The sequence below is a fragment of the Dipodomys spectabilis genome, unplaced genomic scaffold, assembly GCF_019054845.1.
Source record: "Dipodomys spectabilis isolate Male_0828 unplaced genomic scaffold, ASM1905484v1 ptg000021l, whole genome shotgun sequence".
Taxonomy (NCBI): domain Eukaryota; kingdom Metazoa; phylum Chordata; class Mammalia; order Rodentia; family Heteromyidae; genus Dipodomys; species Dipodomys spectabilis.
The window spans coordinates 1695292-1720154 of record NW_024870698.1 but is presented as its reverse complement, the minus strand read 5'-3'; the positions used below and the strand labels follow the sequence as shown (position 1 = coordinate 1720154).

At 43.5% G+C, this 24863-nt stretch overlaps 1 protein-coding gene across 3 annotated transcripts in view; it reads left to right on the top strand.

Moving 5' to 3' along the window:
* Prom1 (prominin 1) overlaps positions 1-24863 on the top strand; it is a 70205-nt gene that overhangs the window by 30043 nt on the left and 15299 nt on the right. For all 3 annotated transcript variants that reach the window (XM_042674737.1, XM_042674735.1, XM_042674736.1), the window contains 11 exons: positions 4463-4583; positions 5480-5543; positions 6527-6616; positions 12148-12365; positions 13160-13234; positions 15457-15520; positions 16214-16373; positions 18396-18548; positions 22139-22262; positions 23158-23261; positions 24496-24580. In XM_042674737.1, the coding sequence (XP_042530671.1) occupies positions 4463-4583; positions 5480-5543; positions 6527-6616; positions 12148-12365; positions 13160-13234; positions 15457-15520; positions 16214-16373; positions 18396-18548; positions 22139-22262; positions 23158-23261; positions 24496-24580 (1258 nt within the window). The remainder of the gene's footprint in view (positions 1-4462; positions 4584-5479; positions 5544-6526; positions 6617-12147; positions 12366-13159; positions 13235-15456; positions 15521-16213; positions 16374-18395; positions 18549-22138; positions 22263-23157; positions 23262-24495; positions 24581-24863) is intronic.

The following is a 24863-nucleotide window of genomic DNA, read 5'->3' as shown; positions in this document are numbered from 1 at the left end:
GTGTGTGTGTGTGTGTGTGTGCGTGTGTGTGTGTGTGCGCGCACGCGTAGTGCTGTGGCCCTGTTCTTTCTCCCCGTGAACCTTTCCCCGGGCCTGGACATCTGTTTATGTCATCTGTCCAACCATCAGCAGGAGACTGAATTCCCACCTCGCATGTGGATGCTTCCACACCGGTGTCTCATTTCAGGAAAGGCCAAGCTTCCTCTGCTTTCTTTCAAATGCCCAGCCTGACTTCTGTATATTTCTGAGTCTGAATACTGTCAGCTTTGCTGATGATTCGTTATCCTGGTGATCTGAATTCTTAAGAATTTTGTTCTGAAGAAAATGGTCTGTTTCCAGGTTCATTTGTATTAGGATATGATCATCAATTCTTGGCTTGGAGGTCCAAGAAATTAAAAATCAATCAACAGGGGCTGGGAAGGAGGCTTGGTGGTAGAGCACTTGCCTTGCATGCCTGAGTCCCTGGGTTAGATTCCTCAGCACCACATAAGCAAAAAAAAAGGCAGAAGTGGCCCTGTGGCTCAAGTGGTAGAATGCTAGCCTTGAGCTGAAGAGCTGAGGGATAGCGCCCAGGCCCAGAATTCAGGCCTCATGGCTGACAAAATAAAAAATAAATAAACAAATAAATAAATAAAATCAACACATTGGTTTATAGCATGCTTGAGCATCAGAGATTTTTTTAACTGATCATAAACACTCTGGTTATTTCAAGTTTAAATTTTTAAAAAATCCTTTAAAAGTAATAGGAGGCAGAGGTCAGAAAGATCCCAGTCCAAGGTCAGCTGGAGCAAAAAGTCAGCAGCAAGACCTTATCTTAAACAACAAGCTGGATGTAGTGGTGTGTAACTGTAATGCCGTCTCTTAGGAGGTATAGGAGGATTGCGATCCATTAGCCAAGCAAAATCCACAAGACCCTGTCTGTAGAATAAGTAAAACAAAAAGAGTTGGGCACATTGTTCATGTGATAGACAGCTCACTTAGTAGCCCAAGGCATCAAACTCAAAACCCTAACACAGTTACAAAGAGAAAAAAAAGCAAGATCAGTTACAGAATAGAAGGACTTATTTCACTACCAGTAGAAATTATGAAGGAAAAAAACTATTAGAAATTTTAGTGGTTTAAAAAAGTTAAGCTTCTATCCTAAAAGCTTTACTTTTTAAGTGTATGTGTGAGGAAATTGATCTTCATAACAAAATATAGAAAATGTAAAGCTGGCAGGCCACTCACATAGAAGAAAATTAAGATATTTTGTTGTATTGCATCAAAGTATATGTGTTTGTTGTTAAAGACAAAATCTGTGTGGCCTTCAGAGAAGGGATATTTTCTGGGTTTGCACTCCCAGTGTCCCTCTATCTTCATAGCTGAATGGGTCGCTGTTAAAACATGGAATCACTAATTGTTTTGATTTTTACTTTTGCTTAAAAATATCTTGAACAAGTTGTTTAATCAATTGAGAAGATTTAAAAGTTGGGAAAGTCGACACCAGAATCCACATGTTTGTGGCTATTGGGGAGCCCTGGCAGTACTGCTCTACTGTCCTGATGGCCCTGGCGGCACTTGGAGAGCGACAGAGCAACGGTCATGCCTCCTCTGCCATCCAGCTCCTATGACCCCCAGATGCCCCCTGCCTGTGTGTTCTCCCTGACAGGGGGCCTTTAGATTTGTCACCTTTCATGTAGCATAAATCACGCCCAGACTCAGTGCTGAAACTTGGTGAATTCTTTGCAGAATTCTGTTTAGTGAAGCTTTTTTGTTTACGTTATCAAGACCTTGATGTCTTGATTGGATCTATTGCTGGGTAGAAGTACAGGTCCTTACAAACACGCAGCATGAAATTTGGTGGTGTTCTGAAATGTATCATAATTCACTCTTCTGGCTGAGTAAGATCTTGATCTTGGAAGTGACGAGCACTTACAGAATACAGACTCTCATCATACGATTAATAGTCTAAGTAGATCGAATGAAACCAGAGTGAGCCCAGTCCTTAAACCCACTCTCCTCCAGCATCTCTGTGGACAAAGTTGAGAGAAAGAAGTACTTAACCATGTCCTTGTAGAGAGCGTCCAAGACAAATTAAGAGTAGGAAGTGAGAAACAGTCCATCAGCATTCAGAGCATGGAGCCTCTGGTCCCTTGGGGGGAGGGGGAGGGAGGAGAGGTAGAAGAATCAGCTTAGTCAAGTGGAGGTGGATCTCAGACTTCCCATAGGAACAGATGCTGGGGCCTAGTGAGTGATTACAATAAAAATTTGGAAGTGCTGGGAAAGGAAGTGCGGGCCGCTGTGTGTGTGTGTGTGTGTGTGTGTGTGTGTGTGTGTGTGTTTCCTCTCTACACAATTCTTAATCATTTTCAGACCTTTGGCCTTCTTTGTCATGATGATGTCATTCAGTGACAGTTTTTGCTATGATGTCAAGTCTGACACATAAACACCAACGCAGATTTAAAATGTGCCAAACGGCACATAAATTGTTCATTGCTAAGGTTACCATCAGAAGGAATTCCAATTAGAAATAGAATAGATTTAAAAAAAAAAAAAAACTTCAGAGAATTTGTGGTCATTTAGAACCTTTCTCTGTTGCAGCTCAAGGAATAAATACTTACCCAGCCTAAGACACATAGTTCTAATTTACCTACGTCCGTCTGAAGTTCTGAACGAGCCTGGTCGGTTTTGAGATATCTGAGGCTCACTGAAGTACAGGGACTTTCCCCAGCACGGCAGTGATTGACTATAGATGCAGCTCTCATGTTCCAGCTATAATATTTATCCACTGCAATTTGTTTTTCCCCCTTTTTAAAAAATGTTGTTATTATAAAGGTAAGGTACAGAGGGGTTACAGTTACATAGTTAGGTAAAGCGTACAGTTCTTTTTGGAAAATGTCACTTCACCCTCTCCCGCCATTGTAGTTTGTTAGCTATAAGAATTTTTGCTCCATACATAGACATTTTCTGACTTGCTTCTGACCAATGACCTGCAGTCGACTTGTATCCTTGTTTGGTGGGGTCATGTCCCCGAGATGAGCTTTTTCAGTTCAAAAGGAAAAGAGTACCTTTTTATTCTATCTGTAAATACATGCATGCATAAAGCCTAAGAAATTGTTCCTATTTAAGAATCAGTGCGTTGATTTTGTTTTCATATGTTCTAAAGTTTAAATACTCTTCCCAAATCACTGCTCTAAAAACAGCCACACTTGCACTGGATAGTTATATAGTAACAGTTTGGAGGTTCTGTTTTTGGTTTTCTTTTTGCGTCTATTGGTAAAACGTGTGTCATGGTGTTTATGTAATTCCTTGCTACCACCTAGTGGCCAAAGGCGTCAGGATTGTGTTGATTTGCTCTTGCCAACATTTTTATTATGTTAAACCAATTAGTAATTAGCCACCGCTGAGGGCCCTTAAAAGAGGCTGGCAGGTACATTGGAGGCAGAGACCAAAACAGCAAGACACCATCTCAGCAACAGAAAGTGCTGAGTAGTGGTATGTGCCTGTCATAAAAGCTACACAAAAAGGAGGATAGCAGGCCAGGCTAGCAAGAAATGGAGAGAGCCCATATCTGCAAAATAACTAGGCCACGAGGGAAGGACTTAAGTGGTAGACCACTTGCATGGGAAGGGAGAAGCCCTGATTTCAAACCCCAGTACCACAAAAAAGAAATAGGCATTTTACATGGCCTAGATTTTTTTTTTTATTTTCTTATTGTATGCCATTTCCTGTAAGATGCTTTTCATATGGCATTTTCCTGTAAGATGCTTTTCATATGGCATTTCTGAATATTTTACATGGAGAAAAGTGTCCTTTTTGTATTTGCGTACGAATATATGAGTTTTCGTGAATCTTCCTATGGAGAGCACGCTGCGTTTGCTGCTCTTTGGCGCCAAGCCAAAGTCAGCTCAGCACCACTGTTTTGCTTGTTTGGTCCTTGACAGCGTGAGGAGTACAGCAGTCTGTTACAGGTGGCTCTCGCTTAGCGTTTGAATGCTTCAGTAACTTCCCCCCCTCCAACCTGGACCATACCCAGACTAGCAGACCATGAGAGAAAGCAAAGCAGTGACTGTCCCAGTCACGCTGGTCATTTCGATGCTTTTCCTAGCATCTTCTCTGGGGCTGGCAGGTGTGCTAGTGTGTGTGTGTGTGTGTGTGTGTGTGTGTGTGTGTGTGTGTGCATGCATGCGTGCATGTGCACATAGAAAGGGGTCTGCACGATCATCCAGACCAGAGTGGACTAGACGGTGTACATTGTCACGCAACCTTGGTAATGACTTCCTCCACAGCGTGCTGTGGACATTGTCATCTTGAATAGAATACTTAGTCTCCATGGAGGTTTGTCTTTCATGAGGTCTGTTGTGTGGCTCTGCTTTGGTGGTGGTCAGTGGTGGGGTCTTAGCGGGTAAGGGTGCCTGTGTGGGCCGTGGATGGTGGAGATCGTGAGAAAGGCTCTTCCTTCTCTCCGTCCCTCTGCCTGCAGCATTGGCATCTTCTGCGGCTTTGTGGCCAACATCCACGTCCAAACCTGGATGAACAACACGCAGAAACTGGCAACCAGCAATTTTAAAGACTTGCGAACACTCCTGAATGAAACCCCAAAGGTAAAAGTCACAACCAGTGTGTCCTCTGGGCCTCTGGGTTGTTGGCTCCGCTGAATTCCTATGGGTGTTTGGAATCTCCTGGGAACCTTCTAGAAACCCACTGCCTTCAGGTAGATGGAGGTCACCTTGTAAGGTTGCTGATGACGGAAGAAATTCCTTGCCAGCAGTTCCCAAGAGTGCAAAAGTTAATACCAATTGATGCTTTAAATTTTGGTGCTTATTTCATTAAGGTAACAAAATTGTAGTGTATACTGCAAAGTACTCTGTCATTTTAAGGATCTGATGATTTTTGAAAAAGTCATTTGATGTTAATACACGTTCTTTTGGGGTGGAATAGTCTTGAGTTACCTTGGGAGAAACTGCCCTTGGCCATACTGGCCCCTCCAGGTCCTTTCCAATCCACAGCCTCACGAGACATAATTAACCATCGGAAACCAAAAAATCATAATAAATTATTTGAGTTTACGCCAATAATCTTGGAAATATTAAGAAGTCTGAGTGTCAGAAACTAGAAACATCTTCAGAACTCAGTGGTCTGTTCTTTTTAAAATTGTCATGACAGGCTTGTGACTGGGGTTCACACCTGTAATGCTAGCTACCTAAGAGGCTGAGATCTGAGGATTGTGGTTCAAAGCCAGCCCAGGTAGGAAAGTACATAAGACTCTTATCTCCAATGAACCACCAGAAAACCAGAAGTGATGCTGTGGTTCGGAGTGTTAAAGCAAAGAAGCTCAAGGACAGCATCCAGGTCCTGAGTTCAAGCCCCACAACTGACTAGACAAAATAAGACAAAAAGTCCTGACTCCGATTCCTTTTGTATGTTCAATTCCTTTTTGCTTTCTGAATGGTGGCTTTGGACCTTAGAAGGGAAGATGTCATGCAATTCTCTTTTCCAGCAAATCCACTATATCCTGGCTCAGTACAACACTACCAGGGACCAGGCCTTCTCAGATCTGGACAGTGAGTATCAGTGACAGGTACCTCACGCTCTTACTTGGTCTCAGAAGATTGCACAGGCACCTTCCATAGCATGAGAACTAAGAAATGAGGTATGTGAAGGAGAAAGACAGAAACAAAGCCCTAGAGTTAAATTATAGATGGATAAATTATAGGCTGATGGTAATGGGTAATCAAAGTCCAGCATTGATTGTGAAAGCTACTGTGTTCCCGGTTGAAGGACTTCGAGATTGATTTGATTTGATTTGATTTGGTCAGTCGTGGGGCTTGAACTCAAGGCCTGGGTGCTGTCCCTGAGCTTTTTCACTCAAGCCTAGTGTCTACCACTTTGAGCCACAGCACCACTTCCTGAGATCTTTTCAATTTTAGGTTTATAGAAAAATCTTTCGCCTGGTCATGAGTGTTCTTTATTCCCTGTGTATCTTCCACACTCTTGTTACCATGAGCTTCAGAAATCACCAGGGGACAGGGCTGGGCTCAGGGGAGTTCACACACAGCCTGGCTTAGTGGTTCTTACACAAAGGCTGCTGTTTGGTGACATCTGCAGGTAGTTGCTGTCGCACAATGCGGGGAGGTGTGGGAACAATGACACTGGCCTGTGTTGGCAGTACACAGGACAGTGTCCATTCCAAAGAGACTTCTGGGCCAAGATGTCTGCGGGGACCCCATGGAGCCACAGAGGCAGGGACAATGGGTACAGACAGCTCAAGATGGTCAACACTGGACCCTAGCACAAATAGTCAGGAAGCGCTGGCAGCTGAGTTTTCACTGGATGACAGGGGTATTAGGACTTGAAGGTTTATGACAAGATCTGTTCATGCCAGTGTCAATACCTGAACGGGGTCTACAGTAGAGAATGGGGCTTGAGGAGAGAGGGGTAAGCCATTTTCCAGTCCCAGAGGGTCCTGTGTTGGAGAGGCAGTGTGTGTGTGAAGGTTTGATAAGTGGATGATTGCTCACTGTCCCTTCTATTTCTGCAAACCCAGGAATTCATACCTTCCTGGGAGCTGGAATTCTCGAACAACTGAAACCTGAAGTGGTCCCAGTCCTAGATGACGTCAAAGCCATGGCGACAAGTAAGTGTGGTGGCAGAAATGAGAAGTGTTCTGTCCAGGAGTCCATGGGCTTCCCCGGATTCACTCAGCCTGCATTTACCCGAGACTTCTCGAGGGTAGATTCACAATGTGTGCTCACATAGGCCAACTAAAGACACCAAGGTGTCTGAAGCTGATGACAAAATATTTGTGGAGAGAAAAGGCATCTGGAGTCACAATAGCAGAATTTAATCAGGGTCGACCACTTGCTTTTGTAAATAAAGTTTTATTAGAGCACAGCCATGCTTGTTCCTCAGCTTTTTTCGGGGGGCGGGGCATGAGGAGCAGAGTTGAGTGGTAGTAACACAGCAGACAGCCTGCAAAGCCTAGAAGATTGCCATGTGGACCTTTGGAAACCTTTTTGCAGTACTGGGCTTTGAACTCAGGGCCTCACAATTGCTGGGCAGGTATTCTACCACTTGAGCTACACTCTCAGCCCTTTTTGCTTTTGTTAATTTTCCAATAGGGTCTTTTTTTGCACTTTTATGTTGAGGGCTGGCACCAGACTGAGATCCTCCCTGGTCGCTAAGATTACAGCCGTGTGCCACCACATCTGGCTTATTCACGAGTTAAGGTCTCCCTAACATTTTGCTCAGGCTGGTATCCTATTGCAGCTTTCCTCTCTCTGCCTCTCAAGTATCTGCAGTTGTAGGCACAAGCCCCTGTGCCGGGGCTCAATGTGAACTTTCAAAGAAAAAAAATGGTTTCTGCAATAGAAGATAAGTACTCTGTAAAACTGTAGATCTTTTTCCTTATCTTCTGTCCCTCCACCCATGACATAAATAGCTTTCTGATATAAAGAATATACAGGTAAGTCTTAAACTCCACCTGGTCAGTGGCGTTACGTGAGTGGATGCACTGCTATTAATGGACAGATTCTGCAGGGATAACAGAACCACCTGGGTTTCTTATAGGTGATGAGAGAAAATGTGCTGGAGGCAGGGCAGAGAGGACAGTTTCCTCTGCCTAAGGCATCTGGCCCCTGTGAATGATGTGTTCATGTCAGTATTCCTGAGAAAACGGGCCAGACAGGAGCAGGTTGTTGGAAGCGAGACACGGAGGCCTGTGCCCAGGGGGCGATATTCATATATTCATGGTTCCTCATGGCTGAGCCACTCCGTCCATGCACAGAACCCAAGGGCATGCAGAGCAGGCACTGCCAGGACTACTCTTAATTAATGGAAAGGGCTTTCCCTTGACCTTCTCCTTTTAGCCTGCAAGGCTCTGCCCATCTCTGAAGGTGGGTCCTCTGGTATTGGTGCATTCCATCTCTCCAGACATCTGTCCTCTACATCACCACCAGCCAGGCAGGGAAACTGACTCACAGAGAAGGGATGTGACCTCAGAGAACCTTGCCCCACCCCCATCTTTCTACTTTTCCCTTTCCCATCATGTAGTCTCTTCCTTCCTTCCTTCCTTCCTTCCTTCCTTCCTTCCTTCCTTCCTTCCTTCCTTCCTTCCTTCCTCTCTTCTTTCTTTCCTTCCTTCCTTCTTTCCTTCCTTTGTTCCTTCTTTACTTTCTTGCTTTCTTTGTCCTTGCTTCTCATGTCCTGGACCCTCATCTCTAGCATCTCTTAAATAGACACCTGTCCTGTCCAACTTGGATACCACACTCAGGACCTTGAAAGGCACTGCCTCTAAATGTGATCTCATGGCATGTTTTGAGGGGGGTAGCACATTTTGGCCCATTGCAGTTGGGTAGCTGGGACCTGGTGGAGTTGGCATCCAGACCCTGTCCTAACAAAAGCCATGATCCCCAGACCACCCTGGATGCATTAGGGAGTGTGGGGTATACGGTGCTACTGTGCATCCATCCACAGGAAGACCCAACATCCCCAAGACCTTCCTCCAAGAAATCTGAGTTCAAACTGGTGTGGGTGCAGGGTGGTTCCAGCATGCCTGTGTGCCACTACATTTAAACCACTGACTCTACTGTCCCCTCCAGATTCATGATTATGTGGTAGACACAAGGCCACCCCAAAGCTCAGGAATGACTCAGTGTGCTTGGTCTATGGCCCTCCACCCTTCTTTGATCAATGTTCCAGCAACTTTCAATATTTGAATAGTAGTACTTTCTAAATAAAGAATAATTAAAACCAGGTGCTAGTGGCTCACACCTGTAATCCTGGCTACTCAGGAGGCAGAGAATTGACGTTCAAAGCCAACCCTGGGCAGGAAGGTTGTGCGACTCTTACCTCTAAGCAACCACCAAAAAGCCACAGTGGAGCTGTGGCTCAAGTGGTAGAGCCACTTTTTTATTTTTAATTTTTAGTGCCTTGAGCACAACAGCTCAGTGACAGTACCCGAGCCCTGAGTTCAAGCCCCAGGACTTACACAAAAATAAATAAATAAAGGTAACTGAGTGCCTGTGGTTCACACCTGTAATCCTAGCTACTCTGAAGGCTGTGATCTGTAGATCACAAGTCAAAGCCAGCTTGGGCAGGAAAGTCCATGAGACTCTCATCTCCAATAAACTACTCAGAAAAAGCCAGAAATATTACTCTGCTCAAGTGGTAGAGTGCTAACCTTGAGCAAAAGAAGATTAGGGACAGCCCCCAGACCCAGAGTTCAAGCCCCAGGACCAGCAAAAAAATAAATAGTAAAATTAATAAAGATAATTGAAGGGGATTTTATTTTTCCCTTCAGTCTACTGAAAAGTTCTACCTTTTTGAAAATGGTAGCCTGAATAAGTCAAGGCTGATTTAACTTCTGTTGTGGCCAAAGTATCTTCAAATGTGCTTAATAAACTGCTCCAGCAACTTTTATTTCCCCTAAAATATGTTATTATGCTATGTGATTTATGGCTGTTGCATAGAGCAGAAGCAGATAGTTCCTCTAAGCACATTATATTTAGGCTACAGGTCAGAAACTATGAAGGAAATGAGCTCTGGGCTGGGAAAATGATAATTAGCTAAAATTAAGAATTTGAAAGCTCTTTTCCACTTATTTCAGATTCACTGGGCATGTCTGAGCTACTCCCAGACTTTTAGCCCTATCAATATTTTATAGGCATAAAATGCTTTGAAGCATTTTTAGATTTTTATTGCCACTGAATGCTTCCTGGGACAAGATAAAATATTACCCATAATCTCACATATCTATGAAGGATGGTACGTATTTCCTAGGCCTTCAATTTATCACCTGGCATTCCTAGTTGTTGTTTTTTATTGCCTGCATTAAAATAACTTACCATGAAGTCAAAGTGGGAAAGTTTATGGGAGGAAGCCATAGATGTGTGGTGTGAAGTGTGTTTTAGCACACTCCGATGCACTCTCCTGTGTATTTCTGGTTGTACCTTGTTTCCAGTTGCTCATTTGGTGGTGGCAAATATTAACTGGGCACCTAATATAATCCAAGTACCAGGTTTTATGCTTTGTTAAGAATGCAGACAGGTAGATGAGAGAAACACAAAACTGATAGAGTGTCCTATGTGGTCTTAAGTTTTACCTTAGTCTTAGATATTATTAAGATATGACTGGTGGGGTTGGTAGAGCATTAGACATGAGTGAAAGCATCAGGTACTGAGTTCAAGTCCTGGTCTTATACCAAAAAAGGAGATAGAACTGGAATGAAATCAAGTGTCAAGACTTTAAGATTTTAAGAATTTTCTGTGTGGGTAAGTTGATAAGAGTTTGACACCAGGGATCCCACAGCCCAATTCTGGAAGCCTCTCAGGTGTGTGGGTAAACCACAAAACTGCACTTCCTGATCTGACTCGTTTAGCTTGGGTGATCCTGTTTTCTAAAGGCTCTGTCCTACACACCCGTCAGCCCACAGCCTAGAAGAACAGACTTCTAATTTCCGGGAGACAACCCTGCCATTTACGTGATTTACATGTAGGGAAACTGCAGTCTTGAGAGATGTTTTATGGCTTCTAGTTCACCAAAGATGCCATAAAAATATAGAAGCAGAAATACGACAAGACTCCAGGCTGCTTCTAGTGAGATACTGACACAGTAGTGTGTGTGTGTGTGTGTGTGTGTGTGTGTGTGTGTGTGTATCTGTCTGTCTGTCCACCTTTCCGTCCATCCGTGAATGTGCCTGTTGGCGCTGAAGTTTCAGTGCTCAAGTCTCATAGGGTTGCCAGGAAAAGTGTGTGTGTGTGTGTGTGTGTTTTATTGTGAGAATACCATACAGAGGAGTTACAATTACATGGGCAAGATAACGAGTACATTTCTTATCAAGCATTTTTGCCTCCTCGTTGTTTCCCCTTCCCATCCCTTCCCATACTCCTCCCCTCCCCCCACCCGATCCTCCCTCCACCCCCCCACCAAAGTTGTTAAGTTCGTTTTTCTACATAACAACTTGTACATCTCATTGTTGCAATGGGTCCACCTGGTATATATACACAATGGAATTCTGTGCCTCCATCAGAAAGAATGACATTGCCCCATTTGTTAGGAAATGAAAAGACTTGGAAGAAATTAAGTGAAGTAAGCCAGGCCCAAAGAAACATAGGTCCCATGGTTTCTCTTATTTGCAATAACTAGTATATGTCTGAGTCAAGCAGAAAAGGTCAGATAAGTTGATGTTAGGGGAATGAACCCCAAGATAAGTATTCAAATGTTTTTTGTTTTTTTTCCTTTCATGCAATTGTTTCTATCATATTTATAAGATGATTTCTATGTTGCTTTGTATGTCCCTCCCCCACAGTATAACCCATACTTTCCTGTTTTTGATGTTGGTATAATTTGTGGAGAGGAAGGGAAAAAAAACAAATCATTTAACTAGGGAAAAGTGTGGTTTTTAAGGGCATTTGCACTTTCCCTTGTAACATTCAATTGCAGCTTGATGTTCTGCTATAGATAAAGACTCCAGAAAGACTTACTTGCTTAAAATTTAAAAGAACAATACCCACTAATTAAATCCTGTGCCTTTTATTGTTAGGGCTTTAAGCCAGTGCTTAAAGTCTTTATATGCTTAAAGTGCTTTAAGTCTCTTCTTGGATTTCTACCTTCTTTCCCCCCAAGAAATCAGGATGGCCAACAATTATTTGGAAATTCCTAGGTTGTGGAGCCCCTAATGCCCACATTTCATAATAAAATCTGATCTCTGCTTTTTAACATGAGGTAATTGGCTCGAAGAGGCTCAGTCATCTGCTTCCAGTTACACAGGAGGTAGTGAAGCTAGAATCTATATCTAAACCTGCCTGAGTCTAAAATCATGCCCTCCACAGCTGCTTTAGATTTAATTCCAGCTCTCTGAGTCTTCTGAAGCAGCTTGTGGATGTCATCAATTCTTATATGGATTAGAGCACCTGGGAGGGTTTGTTTGTACTGACCTCTTCCAGGACAGGCAATGACACACTCCCTACCCGGGTAATGTACCTGGACTGGTGCTCAGCTCCTGCTTTTGGGACAATGCAGGAGAGGGGAGCTGGTTGGAGGAGCTCTCCTGGGGGCGTGATGGTGCCCTGTGCACCCCTTGAGACAGTTTAAGGTCATTAATAAGTTCATCTGCAAGACTACCCTTGTAGATGGTGACCTGATCTGATGCAGGTCATTTTCCCACAGCAATCAGAAGGACCAAGGAGGCCCTGGAGAACATGGAAAACAGCTTGCAGAGCCTGAGTAATGGGAGTTCCCAGCTTAACAACAGCCTGACCAACGTGAAAGACAGCATCCAGAACTCACTCAACGGCAACGACTGCTCTTCAGCCCAAGACCAGGAAACCTGTAACCGCATCAGGGCATCTCTAAGTCAGCTGGAGACCAACCCCGAGTTGGGTCAGGTGAGTAGGTGAGCAAGCTAGAGCTCTAGGCTTCCCGCTGGCCTCATCAGGCTGGTTTTTATTCTCACCGTGCTTCAAACATATTGAAAAGTTGTCAGTACAGGTCACTCTTTGCATGCCTTTAGCTTCTTTTTCCACCTGTTTATTTCTATCATTATTTCTATCATTATAGTATTAAGTACAGAATAAAAAAATAAGCCATGTGCGTGCGTGTGTGTGTGTGTGCGCGCGTGTGTGTGCGTGCGTGTGTGTGTGTGTGTGTGTGTGTGTGTGTGTGTGTGTGTGTGTGTGTGTGCGCGCGCATGCGCCAGTACTGGCTGGGGCATGAACTCAAGACTTCATGTTCTTGGTTGGCTTTTTTTGCTCAAGCCTAGAGCTTTACCACTTGAATAACAGTTCCACTTCTAGCTTTTTGTTAGAGATTAGAGTCTTGCGGAGTTTCCTGCCTGGCCTAGTTTTGAACTGCAATCCTCAGATCTCAGCTTCCTGAGTAGCTAGGATTACAAGTGTGAGCCACCAGCACCAAGCTTTGATTCAACAATATTCAGTACTTGAAATCTCTTATATCTGTATTTAAAGTTTTAATGCCAAACATTTAAATACTGGTGATTGTAAGGGCCATTCTGAAGAAAACCATGTTTTCCCCAGACAAGCTCAATGGTTCAGAAGAAAGTGAGCTCATGCATTACAATATTGACATCCCAGGCCTTGACTGCAGGATGATTCTGTTGTTTAATGTGGTTTACTTTTGCAGGTAACTGCCTTGCCTTATATTTCATTTTATATATTTTCAGCTCCCGTCTGTGGATCAGCAACTTAGTCGTGTGAATGAGATTACTAAAACTGATTTGGATAAGCTAGCCACACAGGTACATTTTGGGGGACTTTTTCTTTTGGAAAATCATAGCTGTTTATTTGTATCATTTAAAGGGTAGCCTAGTATGTAAGGAGGAAGGAAATGGCAAGAGGGATTGCCCAGACCTCAGTGTTGCTGGGGCTCGGCCTTTAGTATGTGAGTGAGGGAAGTGTAGTCATCTAGAGCCTTAGCATCACTCCCTCTACCCAGCCAGCCAGTCAGGCTAGCTCTCTTTTTATGCACCTGCTATGCCCTTTGCCTCACACTCTTTCCCTCCTTCTTTTCCTAGCACTTCATTTAATAACCTTCATAGATTGCCTTCTTGTGTGTGTGTGTGTGTGTTTACTGGGAATAGAACCCAGGGCCTTGTGCATACAAAGCCTGTGCTCTATCACTGAGCCACACCCTATGTAGACCCTTCTTCATAAAGCCTTACATGATATCCTGATTCGATCAAAACATTTTTAATTGGCTTATAATGAGTTGTACATGGTAAAGGGTACTCATGATATGTCCGTGCATGCAAACAATGCATGTTAATATATTCTTATAGCATTGTAGTTCCTAAGTTCCTCTAATTACATATAACCATCTGTAATGCCTCTACCCCCTCATCAGACTGTAAGCCTCCATAAAGGCAAAGTCAGGACTGGAGCATGGCTCAAGAGGTGGAGTGCTTGCCTAGCATTCACAAGGCTCTGGGTTCAATCCTTAGTGCTGCAAGAAAGAAAAACAAACAAACAAACTACAACAAACCAGGGGAGCACAGGCTTGAAATACCATTTCCCTAGTAGCTATCTATTCCCTAGCAATAGATGCTGAGTACACAATAGACATTTCTTTCTAAATATGATTGGATAGAGTGTCTCGGGCCTAAAAGCAAGCAAGAGAATAGCTGTATTCTTAATAGTGTTCCTTTATTTATAGGTATAAAAAGACCTTGAATGTCTATTACTATACTTCCTAAGTCATTTGACACTCTTGATCTTGGCACACTGTTATTTCATCAGTTAAATAGTAACATTTATTCCTGTGAAGCCCCTTCCAGCTTCCAGGGCCTGTGACAAGTGACATTCTAAAGTCCAAAGTGGAAGTGAAATTGTGGACTTTCTTTTTTATGACATTTGACATAGGCTAAAGTAGAATCTAGCTGGCAACATTCCTCTTAGTGAATCTGTGAGCCCTGCAGGGGTCCTGAGCAGGTATCTATAGAGACAGACAAGGAAACCCAAACTAAACCTCTTCCGGGGGGGAAAGGCTGGAGGTTGGAGGTGAGTTCTTTAGAAATTCTATTTCTCTCCCATGAGTTAGATAGCAAAGCAAGAGAGCTTCGCATGATTGGTTTGGGTTTTGTTTTAACCTCATGACCTCTTTTGTTCTTCTTCTGTGAGATCTGTATCTCCTATTTAGTAATTGCATTAGGAAGTGAGATACTGTTTGTTTTTTTAGAAATTCACTTTGTATCCACACATGGTGGAGTGTACAAATCAGGGTTTCCTGGCCTCTGTGCTAAGGATGCTAAGGTGCTGGGTAACTGGTTTGGGAGCAGAGTTTTCTGGGTGCAGCCATCTTGTTTTGTGGGATATTAGCATCACCAGCTGGCATTTAAACTATGTAGAAACATCTCACAACCATGGTACACACATGTCTTTGGAGGAAAAAAATTACCCCCCTAATTGAGAACCATTCCTGTAGATATACATATCCAGACTATGTGTCTGGAATAATTTTCCTAGGGTATGTTGAACAAACAGATTGATTTTAAATTGTGAGGCTACCGTTTGAAAAGCTTCTTTCTTTATTATTAAAAAATAAACTAACTTCACTGGATTTTATTTTCTCCTCTTAAATGTTTAGACTAACAAAACATCTTCACTGTCCCAAATGATTTCTGGTACTTTGATTTAGTGATTTCTTTTTTTTTCTGTTCTTAGAAATTCACTTTAGGTCCTCATATATGTACTATACTCATTATTTGGATTCTCTACACATCTGTGGCATCTGAAGTTACTCTCTCAAGAATTTTCTCTAGGGTGAACACTTTTTGACATAGTCTCTGATTTATCTAATTAAGAGAAGCATACTCTCTTATGGGGATATAGTACTGATTACAATACTATAGTAATTTCAAATGTAAGATAAATATAATATTTTTATTCTACTTTTATTATCCGAAGTGAGTATTAGTCAGCTGCTGTCTTACTTAACTTGGACTTACTTTGCAAATATTTTTAGGGTTCTAGATCCTTGGAGGATATACCCAACACAATAAAAAACCAATCCACAGAGGTCATAGCAGGTGAGAGCCATATTTGAGGACATTTTGCTTTTCTCTTTGTTAAGAATTCTGTAATTGGCCAGCACAAATAAATAGATTATTTTGAATCATATTGCTCTTATTTATTTATTTATTTGGGTCATGGGGCTTGAACTTAGAGCCGGATGTTAAAGGAAGAAAAAGAAAGAAAAAGAGACAGTGATAGATCCTACAGTTACTATGTCATGTCCCTGAATGCCATTTCTTGGGTGATAGGTTGTTGTTACTATAAAAACTCACATAATAGGGTTTTATAGGTATATACCCTAGCTTCAGTCTCATTTCCAGTGCTTTCTAAAAGAGATCTGTGCATACCTAAGTCTTGGGCCTTAGAATCACTGTAGTAAAATTGGGCGAAGAGTTGTCTGTCTCAGTATTTTAAAGTTTTGTTCAGAGTAACATGGGAAAAATGCCTGGTGCATGGTAGGCATACCTCATATTTTAGCCCCTTATCCACTTAAAAAATAATAAGACAGTGGAAGAAGAAAAGTCAAATTTGATTTCAGCACTATTTTATTGAAGTGTGTATTCTCAGCCTGCTGTTTTATGTAGTCATTGCTTTTGGAGGGTCTTGGCTTTCTTCATGCTGGCTATAGAATCATATTCTATTATAAACGTGGTCCTAACGCGTACTTCATATTAGAAAGTGCCTAACGCAAGTCCGTTTGTTTTCAGATGTTAAAGCGGTCTTGAATTCCATTGGCTACAACATTGACAGTGTTTCCCAACAGATACCTATTCAGAGCACTCTGTCATCTTTCACAGATTACCTTAACGATACTGAGTACTACTTCTACTATTATACATCTATTGTAGAAAAGAATGATTCTTTCTGGTGAGTTCTTCCTTGGTGCTGAAAAGTTGGGCATGAAGCTTGCTTATAGAATTGCCTAAAAATCTGACATAGGACCAGGATGACCTTGTGAGAACAAATTGTTCTGATAGAGACAAACTTTAGTTTATAATCAAATCTAGGTTATAATCCTAACTTAAATCCAGGCTCTGGTGGCTCATGCTTCAAATCCTAGTTACTCAGGAGGCTGAGATCTGAGGATCTCAGTTTGAAGCCAGTCTGGCCAGACAAATCCAAGAGACTGTTATCTCCAATTAAGCAGTAAATAACTGTAAGCTGTGGCTCAAGTAGAAGAGTACCAGCTTTGAGCAGAAAAAACCAAGCAAGATCACAAGTCCCTGAGTTCAAGTCCTAATACTAGCTCCAGAAAAAAAAAAAATAAAGAAGGAAGGAAGGGAAGGAGGAAGGGAAAGAGATAGGGAAAGAGGGAAAGGGAATGAGAAAATAAGGGAAGGGGAAGGAAAGGAAGGAAAGAAGGGGAAGGAAGGGAAGTAGGGAAATGGAAGGAAAGAGGGGAGGGAGGGAAGGAAAAAAGGATGGGAGGAAAGGATAGATGGAGAGAAGAGGAGAGAGAGAAAGAAAAGAAAGAAAAAGAAGGAAAAGTTGAAATATTTCCTAAAATTACAACATAGTGAAGATTGTTATGGCTTTAAAAAAAAAAAGATGATCCACAAATTTGTTTTAATTTTTTTTAAGTTGAAGATGGGCAATTCTTGAGTCAGATATTCCATAGTTTGCAATTTTGATGTCATCAGTGACACCTAGAATCTGTTATAATTAGTAAGAAAGGCATGGAATGGGATCTTAATCTAATTAAATGTAATTAAGAAGGGCATTTGGAAAAATACTGTCTTCTCATTGGTTTATACAATAAACGCCTAGCGCCTGGTCTTAGTTGTAGCCTGAAGGCAGCTCAGGTGAGAAGCTGCCATGCCAGTGCGTAGAAAATGGCCTGCTGGTGGTCATCTCGCATAGACCATGTGGGATGGGGCGAGGAAAGACTTGGGCCTGAGAAATTTGGAGGATCCTGTCAGATGAACTAGCTCGGAGTTCTCCACGGGCTTAGGCAGCATGGATGGTTCCAGGCTAGTAGTTATCTTCTGTCTTCTACCCACTCCCCCTTTCTCCTTCCCTTGCCCAGAGCTTATTTAAAAAAGAAACCCAATGAATGGCCTGATTTATTAACTCTAAAAGTTAGCTGAGGCCATGATCCCAGGCTTATTTCATTTTCTGTCCCCAGTATCTGGAACAAACCTCCACAGACTGGCTGCTGAGAGCTTTTATTGTAATTACCAAAGTTGCTTTAATTGGATGGAAAGCTTTTGCTTTTGTTGGGAGGCACTGAGCAGGAACAATTTTTTTTTTTAAGCATCTTAAAAGTTGGGAAGCATTTCTTCTACCTTGCATGCTCCTTTGTTTCTGGGAAATGGTGGTGTCAGTCTGGGAATGCCAGGAAGACCTAACTGGGGAGCCATTACCCTAAAATGTTTCACAGGACCATTAGAATATTGCGATCTGCATCCTGCAGGCATTTGATTTAGAACGCTCATAAAATTCAAAATGTCCTCTGCATCTGCCACGTAGAGTCCCTCTGGTTCAAGAACATTGTGCCCCAGAACATTCCTGCCAATCACAAAACATTTTCGAGAAAGGCCTGGAGACCAGCCTGCTGTTTCTGTCTCTGTTGACGAATGATGATCTGTCCACAGCTTCCAGCAGCAAGGATTTTGAAAGGATTTAAATGCCCGAGAAAAACTTAGGAAGTGCTGCAGTCTCCTGTATTTCCCCCTGTGGAAGTCACTTCAGGGGAAGGAAATAAAACACAATGACCACTGAGAGAAAGAGAGAGAGGGAGAGAGAGAGAGAGAGAGAGCGCGCCTCCAAGCTAAATGGAAGTCTCCCCGGTGTCCTCAGGAATCGGTGGAGTCCTCCAGCCTCAGCCCACAACTCTTGGGCTGGGAAGCTACCACATGACTGTTGTAATCTGTTGGCTTTCCTTACCAGGTGGTTGAGCAGCTTGATCATCTGCTTCCTGCTGAGCCTCATTGTGCTGTTTTTCTACCTGGGCTTACTGTGTGGTGTGTGTGGCTATGACAGGCACGCCACCCCAACCACCAGAGGCTGCGTGTCCAACATGGGAGGCATCTTCCTCATGACGTGAGTGCTGGCTCCTCTTCCTCACGCGCTCACCGTGTGCGTGGGATCCACACACTCGAGTTCCAGCGGTGCCTCTTTTTGAAGTGTGGGGCTGCCTTCCTTTGGCTGGCATCAGGCACAACACACAACACAAATGCAAAGCTCTGAGGTGCTTGCATTTGATGGAGTGACTTACGTACACTTTGTACACAGAGTGGGCCCCTTCTCAAAGTGACGATGACAAGCAGTTCACTTTCTTGGGTCTCCATTGTTCCTTTTTTATGTTCGTTCATTCTTCCATTCACCAGGAGCCCAGCTAACCTTGTGTTGGTATTTTGTTTTTGTTTTTGTAAGGGTACTGGGGGTTTGAACTTGGGGCCTCGGGCTTCACTTCATTTCACTCAAGGATGATACGCTACCACTTGAGCCACAGTTCCACTAGTTAATTGGCTATGAGACTTTCTGGGACTTTTCTGTGGAGGCTGGCTGTAAATCTCGCTCCTCGGATCTCAGCCTCCTGAATAGCTAGGATTACACCAGCTCCCAGCTGGTTCTAAGCCACCAGGGCCTGGCTTGGAACACCACTTTCTATGGCCATCAGTACAGCCAGTATGAGACTCTCGGAAGGTGCTTTAGAAACAGAGTTTGGCAGCCCAGCACCCGTGGGACTGAGGCAAGTCACCTAAACTAGAGACTGGAGCAGGGTGAGGTATAAGGAGTGGAGAGCCGGTGGCAGGCCGGAGTGACAACGTTCACATCCAAGTCATGTGTTTGGGAAATCTTTATTCCAGTCCAGAAGGTTGAAGCAACATGCAGTGGCCGTGAGCTGCTGTATGTAAAGATGGAGCCAGAAACAGACTGAGAGGCGGGCGGTGGCTCTGCGGTGGCTCTGTGTGCTCCTCAGGAGCTCGTGACTCGAGTACGCATTCCCTTGTGTCCGCCTTTCCCTCCCCTCCTCTCCCCTTTCACTTGTCCTCCCCTTTCTCCCTCCACTCCCCTTCGCTTTCCCTTTCTTCTTCCTTTCTCTCCTCCCCCTACTCTCCCCCTTCTTTTACAACTGTCCACCTCTCCCCTCCCCCCTCCTCTGCAATCATCCTTGCAGCCCGGATGCATTCATCCTCCTCCGTTTCCCCTTTTCTCAGCAGTTGGCTTTATCTCCTTCACCGTGGAACCAAAAGCTGTCCTACACTGTCTACCACCAAACCCCCAACACACCTGCTTTTTTTGTTTTGGTTTTTGTTTTGGTTGGTCGTGGGTCTTGAACTCTGGGCCTGGGCGCTGTCCCTCAGCTCTGCAGCTCTAGGCGAGCGCTCTACCACAAAGCACCACTTCCCGTTTCCTGGTGGTTACTTGGAGATAAGAGTCTCACGGAGTTTCCTGCCCTGCCTAGCTTTGAACCTCGATGCTCAGATCTCAGCCTCCTGAGTGGCTAGGATTACAGGGGTGAGCCACTGCTGCCCTGTCACATCCACTTTTGAACCCACTATCTTTCCTCTAGACTGTTAGAGGCAGACAGGTTCTGGCCATTTCACCTTAGGCCCACCCACCAACAGTGCTCTTGGTCCCATCCTTTCCCACCACTTCCCTTCCCTCTCCCTTGTCTTCCTTCTCTTCCCCTCCCCTGCACTCTCTTCTCAACACCTAGCTGTGCTCTGTTCTCTCCCTTCATTAAAAACAAACAACAGGACTTCTACCAACACCACCTCCTCCACCAGCCCATTGGACTTCTCAACAGAACCATCTGTTTCCTTCTCTCCCACAGCAGCACAATGCACTTTATTTTTTTATTTTTTTAATTTTTTTTATTTTTTATTGTAAAGATACTGTACAGAGGGTTACAGTTACATGAGCAAGGTAATGAGTACACTTCCTATTGAGCATTGTTACCCCCTCCATTGTTTTCCCCCTACCATCCCTTCCCTCCCTACCTTCCCCGAGGTTCTTTTTTTTTTTTTTATTGTGATTAAGTGATTACATAATTTCCCGAATTTCACAGTATTGTGGAATAATGATGCTCATTTAAAGTCACAAGTTCATTCTAACTTTCCTGGAGCAAACTGTCTATCACAGTCTATAACATAACGGTGTTCACATGTTATACGCCATACATGTGATCAGCAGCATGGGGTATTTAGTAGTGGTTCGACCAGATGAGTGGGAGTTCTTTGTTTCTTAAGTCCTGTTAATTTTGTCCTATCACCTAACATTTTGGATTTAGCATCCACTTATCAGGGAGACCATGTACCATTTGTCTCTTTGCTCTTGGCTTACCTCGCTCAACATGATTCCTTCTAGCTCCGTCCATTTCCCTGAAAATGCCATTATTTTGTCATTTCTAATGGCTGCATAATATTCCATTGTGTATGGATACCACAATTTTTGGATCCATTCATCTGTGGTGGGGCATCTGGGTTGTTTCCATATCCTAGCTATTGCGAACAGTGCTGCAATAAACATGGATAGCACAATGCACTTTAATCTGCCCCTTCCCACTCTCACTTCGCCTCTGTGGAATCAGCAGTGACCTCTGGCCAGCAGGGCCAGTGGTGTTGCAACCGCTGAGCACTTCCGTCTGTGGTCTGCAAGCGACCTCTCCTTCCTTCCCAGATTCGATTCCCTTTTTCCCCCATGGACGCCTTCATACCCCCAGGCTTCCTCCCCGCCTCCCTGGCTCTCTACCTTGGCCTGGTTTGTTGCTCTCCTTCCACCCCCTCTTCTTCAAAGTCTGCAGCCCTCCGGGCCAGTCGCAGGCTGCTTCTCTCTCCCGTCCAGTCCCAGAGACAAAGGACTGTTCTTAGCGTATTCTCTGCCCCGGGGCCTGCACTCCCATCACGTGTTTCACTCTCCCACCGTGTCTTCTGCAGGAGCTCCCTGGCCGCAGGAGCTCCCTGGCCACAGGACCATTGCCCACACCATCTTCTCTTCCTGCCCAGACCATCAGGGTTGCCTGCTGCACCTGCCTCCCATGTTATCTCTCTCTCCTCCACTGGCTTCTCTCCATCACCATCAGCCTGATCAATACCCCTTCCCAAGCCCCAAGCCTGTGCAGTGATTCCCACCCTGTGGCCCAGTCCAACCATTCTTCACTCTATGTATTCCAAGAGGGCTCTGGTTCAGAGAGAAATCAGTGGGATTTCTCTCAATTGTTCCTCCTGCCCCTGGGACTTTCTAGGGTCCATTTAATGCATTCCAACTGCCTCTGAAGCTGTGCCATTCTCTGCCACCCCTGTGGATACAGCCACCTTGGCTCCTTCAGACTCTCCAGGGTGCTTTTCCTGCATGAAGTCTCTATAGACTATGTCCTTTAGCAGTGAAGACTGGTTGTCACCTGACTCCTGCATCTAGGTTCCTGCCCATCCTGCCAGCCAGCCAGGTACTGGCATCAAGCTCACGATAAATACCTGCCAGAGACAGAGAGAAAACAGTGCCAGGGCCTTCCTGTCCTCACCACCCCCCCAAGTGTGCTGATCTATTTAATGTGCGATACATGGAAGACCACAGTCCACTGTAGACAATGAGTGGGTAGAATTCATAAGGCCTACTACGTACTGTTAAATAATTCCATAGAGAATGGCTAACTCTGTTTCTTTCTCTATCTCTCCCTCCCCCAGTGGAGTTGGATTAAGTTTCCTCTTTTGCTGGATATTGATGTTTATTGTGACTCTTACTTTTGTCATTGGAGCAAATATGGAAAAATTGGTCTGTGAACCTTATGCAAACAAGAAGTTATTCCAGGTACATTTGATTTTCTTCTTATTGTAGGAAGTCTTGAAATTGATTTGGGTTTTACCCTATCTTGTGGTTCAAGAGCAATAATAACCTGATTTTAATTCACAAGTTTGATCTCTTAAGAAAAAAAAATAGTAAGACATCAAGCCAGGCTTCGTTATCTCCTGGGCACCGCTGAGTCATTTGAAACCATGTGTGTGTGCGTGCTCATCCTCAGAGTTGAACTCAGAACCTCATGCTGTTGTTTAGCTTTCTCCCTCAAAGCTGGCATTCTTACCACTTGAACCATAGCTCTACTTCTTTAAAATTATTTATTTATATTAAGCATCCCTGATCAGAAAAATCTGAAGCCCAAAACATTCCAAAATAGGAAGTTTTTTGAGCACCAGCTTGACACAGCAAATGGAAAATTCCTCATCATGAAACTTTGTTTCATGAACCAAATTATAAAAATATTGTACAAAATTACCTTCAGGCATGTAGTGTAAGAAACATATATAAAACAGGTGCACTGCATATTTAAATGTGGGTCCCAACCCAAGATATATCTTTATACAAATATTCCAAAGTCAGAAAAAGTCTGCAACATTTCTGGTATCAAGCATTTTGGATGTGACACACTCAATCTGGATTTACCAAGCACACACACATTACTTCTCATGTTAAGTACAAACACATACAGTGCAGAGGTACATAGTGAGACCCTGTGTGTGTACATGTGCACACACACCTACATACATATGCACATGCTATATGATATCTATAAATGTATATCTATAGATATTATATATCCATATCTATAGATAGATATAGTTATAATCAATTTGAATAGATATTCAATTTATGGTGTATACATAGGTTGGTATAAAACTGTTTAAAAGCACTTTCTTCTTCGTTCCAGGTTTTGGACACCCCTTACTTACTAAATCAGGATTGGAAATATTTTCTTTCTGGCATGATGTTCAGTAGCTCAGATATTGAGCTTACTTTTGAACAAGTTTACAGGTATCACTGATCACATTATATATTTTGCTGCATATGAAGGCCCCCCCACCGCCAGAATAAGAAGTTTGCTATTGTGGGTCACTCTGCCTAAGGTTTGGGTCATTTTCCCCTGAGGATCTCTTCAGCTCCATTAGTGAATGTGTCTTGGGGAGGGCCATGCTCACAGGAAAGACCAGGCAACCTCTGAAAATCAAAGGAGTTTTGTCTGAAGACTAGGTCATCCATGAAGACTAGGAGTGGCTTGACCCCATCCCTAGGTCCTGAGGAACTGGGGTCTTCCACATTGTTTAAGATTTTCCCAGAGAAACGGTGGAGGTTTTTTTGTTATTGTTTATTGTCTTGCCCTTTAGCAAAGTGTCTAAAGCCCAAAGAGTGTATGCAATTCTTTATAATCTAAAATCCAGGGTGACTCATTCTTGCTTTACATCACACACCTTTGCTAGCTGGTGAAATGGGTCTACTGGTCTGCTGGTCTGTAGCCATAGGTAACTGAACTCAGGAGTGAGCAGATCACCGGCTCTGCTCTGAGCCATGAGGAAGGAAATAGGAAGTAGTTAGGTGATTATTTGACAGCAAATCACAGGATACTTTTGGAACAGTGACTCTTTTATTTCTACCCAGAGTAAGACCAGAGGTGACTTGAAGACATGCTCAAATATGGCATGCTCTATATGGCAATAGTGACTCACTTCAAGGACAGTCTTGTCTTTTTTTAATAGATATTGTCTTTAAGTAGTTGTACAAAGGAGTTGCTATTTAACAAAGTTTATGAATAAATTGCCTCTTAATCAATGTCACCCGTCAACAGTCTCGCCCATCTCACCCAACCCCACCCCTGCCCTCCACTTTCTTAATTTTGTAGGATATGCATGTCTTAAGAGATGACAAAGACTTATCCCATCAGCCGGGGGACCCTCCCCATCCTCCACACACACCATCTTAGACTCCTTTGATGAGAATTTATTTTTTCCCAATTTGCAAAATTGACCCCAGCACTACAGAAAACAGCCCAGAGGAGACAGATGGAAGAATGCTAGTCAATCCTATTGTATATGTTCCCATCATAGGGCAGTTCACACAGCAGACGAAGATATCAGGACTGGCTGGTGCCAGGGCCCTGCGTGGGTGACACTGGTGTGTCATAGAGAGCAGCATTGAACCTTTGCATGTTCTTAGTGTATGGAAGTGGCCATGCTGCTTTCTGGGGCCTTAATTTCTTTGTTTGTTCCCCTAGTGATTGCAAAAATGATAAAGGCATTTATACCGCACTTCAGCTTCAGCACATCTTCAATATTGACGATCATCTCAACATCCAGCAGGTGAGCCATCAGAACCTTCTCAGACCTGACAACCTGTGAGATGAAATCCAGTTGTCTTCCTCTTTGTTAATGTCACTGTGAAACCTACCATTTTAAAATGAGATGTCGTTTATTCATGATGTTATATGGCTTGTGTTTTGTCTGGTAGATGAAGTCCTCAACTTAGGATGCTTTCCAGAAAAAGATTTCACTTCCTGAAGGGCATGTATTCATCTAGGAACATTCCCGCTTGCTTCTTGGGGAGTTTGATACTCCAAGATCATCTCTCCTTTTCTGCCAGGCT